The sequence below is a fragment of the Melanaphis sacchari genome, unplaced genomic scaffold (assembly GCF_002803265.2).
Source record: "Melanaphis sacchari strain LSU unplaced genomic scaffold, SCAv2.0 Contig77_pilon_pilon, whole genome shotgun sequence".
NCBI classification, from domain to species: domain Eukaryota; kingdom Metazoa; phylum Arthropoda; class Insecta; order Hemiptera; family Aphididae; genus Melanaphis; species Melanaphis sacchari.
In genome coordinates, this window is record NW_020271547.1 from 1,183,505 (window position 1) to 1,192,028 (window position 8,524).

Consider the following 8,524-nt stretch of genomic DNA (forward strand, 5'->3'; position numbering starts at 1 on the left):
CCAATATCGCCGACAAGACAGCAGTTAGTAGGTAGGTACTTGTAATGAAAAATTATCGATGGGCTCACCGCCCCCGGTCAATTTGATATACACCTCGTATAAACTAAATATGTCAATTAAGTCATTTAATCATGAACTAAAAACGATTAAAAGCATGAAAATGACTCTTAATCGTTTTTCTTATAAATTATAACAACATTAACAACAATACATATTATTTATTAATCGTTCCAAAAATAATTTAAAATTAAGTTTTAACAATATTTGAAGAAAAAAAAATTATTATGTTGTTAGCTATTACACAATTAATAATATAAATTTCACTTAAGAAAGTCTATAGACCGGGGGTGGCCAACATGAATAGGTTCGCGGACCTCATAGATAAATACAATGATAGGTACTAAGTACCAAAATGTTTATATAATTTGATAATTTTTTATAAGATAATACCTAAAAATTAAAATTCATAATAATATTAAGTAAATTTTGATTTTGTAAACAAGATGCGAATAGTATCTGACAATGACAAGAGTCACATGTGGGCATGTGGCATTGTGGCTTGCGAGCCACAAGTTGGCCACCTATGCTATAGACATAAGTGAGGTAATAATTTGTAAATATCATTATTGTAATACAAATAATGATTTTAACCACCAAATTTTCACTGATAAGATAGTTGCAAATTCTTAAAATAAAAATGCAATAAAATGTAGTAAAACTCAATAAAAATCCAATTATCTTTCCACAAGGTTGTAATAATATTGATTTTATAATAAACATAATATTTGTAAATCAAATAAAATTTTTTAATATCATCAAAAAATATTTTTTGAAAAAGTGCTGTATGAATTATAGTTAATAAAAGAAATAACAAAAATTTATAATTCAACACTAATAAAAAATAATAAGTTATTTAAATTTTTTTAAACTAAACAGTGGTTGTATTGCTCTCAAAAAATTGTCATGAAATTGTTGATTTGAAAACCGATTTACTGATCCCCTAGCAGCCTTTTGTAATGACAATTTTTGAGTATCTGACAACAACAGCGCCTTATGTATAGCATGTGCATATTCTACTTCATTCGAAGCTAAAAATCCATTTTGTCCAACGCCATCTTCTATAATTATATCCATTAAAGGTCCACCAGAACGATGTGCAATCATTATTAATCCTGCAGCCATACATTCTACAACTCCAATTCCAAAATGTTCATTCCACATCGCATGTAAGCCAATCAACCCTGAAAGATTAATAAAATATTAGTTTTTAAAACTTAAACTTTATTGTTAATTAATTTACCTTCAGATAGTTCATTTTTAAGTTCATCGTAACTGATATTTACTTTAAATCGTACGTTATTCTCCAATGACAAATGCTTACATAAATCCATCATATCAACAACTCTCATTTCATCTTCTTGATTTCTTGTTGAACCAATAAATACAAGCTCAATATTTTCCCATACATTTTCATTGACAATTTGTCTGAGATGATACATGGCTTTAAGTTGTAGTGGATGATCTTTTTCTGGTCTGAATTGTGCTAAACTTATAATTTTCACAGATTTGGTTTTATGTCTTTCTAACGGCAAACATTGTAAATCAGACGTATCACACGGAGGATATACTTTGTAAGTGCTTAAGGGTCGCTTCCAAAGTATATTGATATGATCCTCAGTCCATGAACTATTTACCATTATAGAATCAGCAAACCAGCCAACTAAACCATATAGTTTTGCAAATAATTGATAATATATAAGTTTAATATAAGATATTGTTCTACGTTTTCCTTTTTGTTGAATTACTTTATTTATCATATCTGAACTTATAGTTGGATAATGAACGTAACAACTGATTTTACAACCACAAATGAGACAAAACAATGGCAGTGTAAATGCATAACCCATCGTATCAATGAATACATCCGGCTGAAATAAACGCAATGCTTCAAATCCTAAGACAATAGATCCAAGACTTTGTCCTAAAAGAGTGAAATAAGGATAATTTTCGGCTTCTACCCATTTTCTTTTATGCAGATAAACAAATTCTAAATTATTTGGTAGAGTTATGTTAAATCTCTGTTTTGCTCGTTTAATTATTTCTACTGGAGATACCTCCAAGTCACCAGTGTAGATAACAATTTTTACTTTAGGATACACAGTATTAACAGCATTAACAGCACACCATAGTACACGTTCACCACCTCCACCAGCATTGCAATAAGGATGGAAAAACGCTATGCTAAATTGAGTTGGACATTTCCTCTTTTTGCTAGCGTAGTGCCATCGTAATCCAGCAATAGACACGATCAATACAATGAACGCCGCAATAAATGAAAATATAAAGTATAATAAAAGTTGGAAATACATATTTTAAAAAGTTAATAGGCAGTTAATTTTCTGTAAAATTCCACATGTTCCACTCAATAATACTTTTATAATTTAAAAAAATATTTGAACAAGATAAAAGTATTTAATCTTATACGTCATGATAATAATATGAAACTTAATAACTTAAAAAATTAAAATGATCATTAATTTCATTCATTGTTTACTTTTTGAAAATTATCAAAAAACAAATAATAAATTCAAATATGTTATCACAATATTAGGTAATGACGTGACAGCATATACATAATATTGTTCAGTGGTATAACTACAGATATATATATATATATTCTGTGGTAAAACAAGAGTATAATATCTATGATAAGAGATAACATAGTAATCTTCCAAGATCTAGATTAGCGTCTAGCACCGGTGGGGTAAGGGATGTCTTATATTCTCATGTGATTATATAAGTCGTAGGTTTGTTTGGCTCTACAGTGTAATAATGCTTATTGCTTAAGTTTAGGACTTGAATCTAGCACGTTTTTCTCACAGACTGAAAAATTATTTTTCCGGGAACAAAATTAAAAGTGAAAATATTTAACAATATAGAAATCCAAATAAATGGATGTACTTATTATTATATAAACAATTAACTAATATGCTATTCAATAAATTATTTTTTTTCATTTTTGATATTCAAAAACATATATACAAATATACAATTTTTATCGTAGGACAGAAAATCTTAACACCCCAGGGGGCGATCGCCCACCCGCCCATCAGCCCAGTCCGCCCTTGCTCTTAATTAGTTATTAGTTTTTCATAATACAAACTATCTTACTTTGTACCACAGAACAAAGAATTTAAAACAAATAAAAAATTGGTGATTTATTTTTTAGTTGTTAAGACTTAAAGAGTGAGGAACAATAATCTTAAAAAAAATATTTTATAATTAAAATAAATATGATTAGACATTATACATTTTATCCAACCAAATAACAATAATAAACATTAAATACTATTTATTCTGATATAATACATAAACACAGGAATTTTCACAGCCTTTTATCAAACATGACCTGAAAAAAATATTAAATTAATTTAATGTATATAATACTGCAACTTACATAAAAAATGGTTCTAATAGAAATTGTTAAAAATTATTATAAGCTATCTCCCCTGATTGGATAAATGTATATAGGTGAAAGTATAATTATTCTACTTCTTCAGTTTCAACTAAATGGAATCAGCCCAAATAGTTATAATTAGGGCTAAGATTTATATACCACAGTATGTTTTTTTTTTTTTTTTTTGCAATATTTGATAATTACTTTTGTTAGTAATGTCCAAGAACACCTCATGAGGTAAATTATGATGTTTTTATTTTGCATATTTTGAATAAAATGAAATTATTGCATGTTTCAACAATAAAAAAATATAAAAAATTCATATTTAATGGTAGGTATAAATATATTAAATTTTGTTACTAGACGTTTTTGTTGTGTGATAGTATGCATTGACACTATTCAAAAATACCTATTTAAGAGCTTATTAAGGTCTAACAAAAGATTGTTCAGTTTTGAAAATTTAAATAAACATTCAATTGTTTTGAGTTATATATTTGAATAGCATAAATAATTAAGAATAGTATTTTCTTAATTTTAAAACTTATCATTATTTATTTTTCTACTTTTTTTTTTAGTATAATTTTAGTTGCATATTTTTAATAAGCCAAATGCATATTTTACAATTTTTATTGCATATAAATCTTAGCCCTAGTTATAATATACTAATTTATGGGTTAGCCAATTAATCTAACTTTGTATCATGCCTTCATCAGGTTCTGTCTCTTTACTCATACCAGTTATATTCATATTGTGCAAATACAAAGATTAGTTGTCAACAATAATGTATTAATTGTAAAAATGTATTTTAATTAAGCTTAATGCTTACTTGTTATCAGATTTTAATACAATAGTTGGATACGAATCATGTTTATCTAATTTTGATAATTGATTTGCAATGAATGTTATGTGTCCACTGATACCTGGTGTTACTTCTCCTGAAGCTTAAGTTTTTAGAATGGCAAATATAGAAAGAAAAAACCAAAATAAATAATAATAATTTATAAAATATAACATTTTTATTACTCACAAAAAATACACAAGCCTTTGGTGTCTGATACCAAAACACCAAGTACATTTTGTTCAGATTGTCTGAAAAAAAAAACCAATAAATAATAATAAAAAAAAAAAACATTAAATATTTGAATATTTAAATTTAATTGTATCTGTTGATTAAAAAAAATATCTTAAATGCACTATGCACATAATATAATATCTTCTAAAATTTAATATAATTTATAAATAATATTAATAAAATGTCTGTTACTAATCTAAGTATTACATTTCAAATTACTTGAAAGTGTCATTAATTTAATCTGGGCTTGCTTACTGAAAATATTGTTTTTAAAAATTTTAATCTTACTATTTTTTAAATTATTTTTAGAACAATAAATTTAAGTAAAGCACTAATTTACTTAATTTTTTTTAGTATTTAAATGAAGGTATTTTGAGTTAGTCATTTTTCACCAAATCAACAAGATATAAGCCAATAGCAATGCTATTTAATGTTATTAGTTTTACAATTTAAAATAACATTAAAGATAATTTTTTAAAACTTATAGATAATACATCATATAACTTGAATTTAAGTATCTTACAATTTTGAAACTTCTTCTAATACGTGCTTCTCCATTTCCAGTTTTTTACAACTCTTGTGAATTAACGATGTGTAATTTATTTTTTTGGCTAACAAGTAATGTAAAAACTAAATACTAGAATACTAACTACTGAAACACTAAATAATAGTAAATCTCAAAAACCTTAACACAATTTCAACTCTCAAGATATATTATACTCAAAATTCGTATCAACATAGAAAGAAAGGTATTTACAATCCACAGTAAAGATAATAATTCTTAGAGTTATCAGTTAAATTAAAATTTATCAGCTATGATGATTCGTGGCCACGGTGCATAGACTATAATATTGTCATAGCCTGATGTACTTCGTTCGATTGCAGCGGTATTGCCTTATTAATATAAGTAAAAATATTATAATAAGGTTTAAATCTATTTTTAATATACAATCCCACTAATATTTAAGTTATTATTTTTCATTTTTAGTTGATTTTTCTATCTAGGCTGCTTGATGTTTTACCTTCAGATCTTTTCAGCTATAAGTTATCATTCAACAGTTTAATTCTAATGTAAGTCCTTTGGAGATAAGCACTTTAATTAAATCTGGCACATCACGTTTTAGTAATTTAGTTAATCTTTAACAATATTTGATTAAGGTATCAATTTTTCTTTGTGAAACTTTTAAAGTTTCAACACTTAGCCTTACCAATCGTAAACCCGTCAGTTAAACTTCACAAATGACAGATTTAACTAACTTAGCATAGCTATATGAATGATCTGGTTTTGTCTTTGGTATAACACCAAGTAGGGATATTTGTTTTGAATTCTGGGCAAGCCAACCACACAATAAATAAACCATCTTCTTCATTAGTTGTTGGAAGATTTTTTGTGTTGATGATGATTCAGATGATCAACTGCTACAGATAAATCATTTTCTTACGTTATTGAAAGGGATGTTAACATCTGCAGTTGCCATTACATTTGCTACCAAATATTCGTGCAAATTTGTATTTTCCTGTGGTGTTTCAATATTAAGTTTGTCCTGTACTCCCGGTTTGTACGAGCACAATTATTCTAATTCTGTACATGATTGCATTTAGGTAGGTGGTCATTAAGTCCTCGACTTCTAATTAAAGAAAACTTTCAAGACTATCTTGATTAGATGTCTGATGTGACTATATAGATATATTATATTATCTTTTCAAATCTTCAAAAAGTAGATTAGTAGATTTTATGAAATCAAAATTCGCGATATTTAAATGTTTGTAATATTTTAGCCTGCACATCTCGATTGAATATATTACCTTATGACATTTATCAATACATATTCTGGTCTTCTAAATTTAAGCCATAAAAGGCTTTTAGTGCACAAGTTTCAGATGGTGTATCTGATTCATTATATCCAAACCAGTGTAGCTTCAATAAAGTGACCAGTATTTTCCGATAATACCTGATTTAAACCACTGGTTTGATAATGGATCAAACTGTAGCCAACACTATGGGAAATAATTATTCGCGGCTAATCCGACATTTTGTCTCTACACCTTTACATTCAAATGATGTTGTCGGATAATCTTGACAAACTGAAATTTCTGTATTAGTTACTTAGTAACTCTTTTTAATAGTGTTCATTTATCTTACACCGTCTAGAAAAAGAATAAATCCGCTGTCTAAAAGCCAATTGAGATTAGTTGCAAGAAGATGTGGGGCATCTGCCAAATAAACATACTTTTTGTGTTAGGATGTAAGAAATATGTTTGTCAATAGTTATACGCAACTGTTTCCATAACTTCCAACATTACCACCACCACAATCAGATACAAGGCAACCACTTATATAGAATTTTCATATAAAATGAGATTAGTAACTTCAGACAGAATTTCAGTGTAGATTAATTGATCAAAATTCGACATGCCATATTTGGTTGTTTCCAATTCTAAGATGCCTCCACCATGATTGCACTGCATTTACTTGGGGCCCTATGACTTGATCGGTTTTATCATTACTCACTTAACTGATAATACATCTTCATTTATCAAAATTTGAATAATACAAATAATTCAATACTATTTAAATTGCGCTTGCTATTTTCATTGTATTTTTCTAATAGATCCAAATACCCTGCAATTGTCCACATCGGGCCCATTTAACTAAGGTTGATACATGTGGCATGGATAGTTCAATTTGTTTCTTAGATAATGTAACACCTTTTCAAGATATAACGTAATGTAAAGCTTTTGAAATATCTTCTATGCTCAAATCACTTTTCTTTTTATACATTGTAGTGGTAGTTTGACTGAACATATTTTTAAAGATTCATTTAGATATGAGTTTCTGAACTTGTTCCCAAATTTTGAAAAGTATTACATTTTGTTCAAAGTATTACTCTGATTTTCTGAAATCTATTGAATTAGAATAAATGTTTATACTGTTTCAATTTGTCATGATCGTTAAGCAATTGTTGGTACCTATGTTCGAGTGATTCCATTAAAGTAGGCAACTCTATCCCGTGTACTATCTTCATCTTCTTTTGCTATATCTTTATTCTCTTGAGTTGGTAACATTAAACTTGAACAATAGTTTGCATTTATCGCATATTTGCCATTCTTGTCTGAATGATAATATATTAGATTAAACATTTGGTAAATATTTCTCTTTAAATGTTGTGTTGGAATAGCTAAACAAAATTAAAATTAAGGTTAATAATTGGCAAAAAGTAAAATATTATAATAATAGTGATACCATTTGTTTTAATTTTCTTTTATTTTTGATGTGTCATTAGTTCTCAAATCCAACTTCAAAATGATTTTCAAAAATGTACACTACAAATTGTACTGTCTTATGATTCCACTTATCTTTCAAAGGCAGGCATTAATCAACAACATGGCATAGTTTTGATCTTTGATAATGTGATGAAGATATGTTAAATTTTTTTCCTGTAAACTATTTGAGCAAACGAGCAACAGCACGTAATCTAGTTCCTGGCATCTAATTAACAATATATTATCAGTAATTTATTAATTGTTAACATTTTATTTTAATAATTTATATAGGTATCAATTCAGGAACCTTATTTTAATGTACGCAAGTATAATAATTAACACATATTTAAAAACAGATTGATCCATAAATTATATAATAATATATCTTTACAGTTAATAGATATGTTAAGTAATTATAAATGTAGTAATAACTTCAAAGATAGATTAACTGTTATTATTTAAACTTCTACGGTACATTGTATTGTAACAACTAATATTCTAATATTGTACAATTACTTACTTTAACGTTCAATTAATTGTTTTATTCTTCTTTGCAATAAAGTCGACAAGTAGAGCAAACAATGTTAAAATAGTTGGTAAACACTAAACAATGATAGAGTTTTGGCGCATTACTGCATTAGCGGGCTAGCGGCTGGATTGGATATTCCGACGTCACGCTCTTTGCCACCCTTAACAACACATGCTTCGTACCTATATCTATTATCCGTGGG

At 27.4% G+C, this 8,524-nt stretch overlaps 1 protein-coding gene across 1 annotated transcript; it reads right to left on the reverse strand.

Moving 5' to 3' along the window:
* Positions 1 to 856: 856 nt before the first annotated feature.
* LOC112601285 (GDP-Man:Man(3)GlcNAc(2)-PP-Dol alpha-1,2-mannosyltransferase) lies at positions 857 to 2,492 on the reverse strand. Its single transcript, XM_025348808.1, has 2 exons — positions 1,301 to 2,492; positions 857 to 1,241 (listed from the first exon to the last, which is right to left on the reverse strand). Exons 1-2 carry the CDS (start codon positions 2,367 to 2,369, stop codon positions 910 to 912), a joined length of 1,401 nt encoding a protein of 466 aa, XP_025204593.1. The 5' UTR covers positions 2,370 to 2,492; the 3' UTR covers positions 857 to 909.
* Between the last annotated feature and the right edge of the window lie 6,032 nt (positions 2,493 to 8,524).

What these genes read in the sequence shown, in the direction of transcription:
- LOC112601285 (XM_025348808.1), bottom strand. Translation starts at nt 2,369, where the DNA reads ATGTATTTCCAACTTTTATTATACTTTATATTTTCATTTATTGCGGCG. An exon ending in TAAAAATGAACTATCTGAAG is followed by an intron (nt 1,242 to 1,300) that starts GTAAATTAATTA and finishes TTAATCTTTCAG; the next exon opens with GGTTGATTGGCTTACATGCG.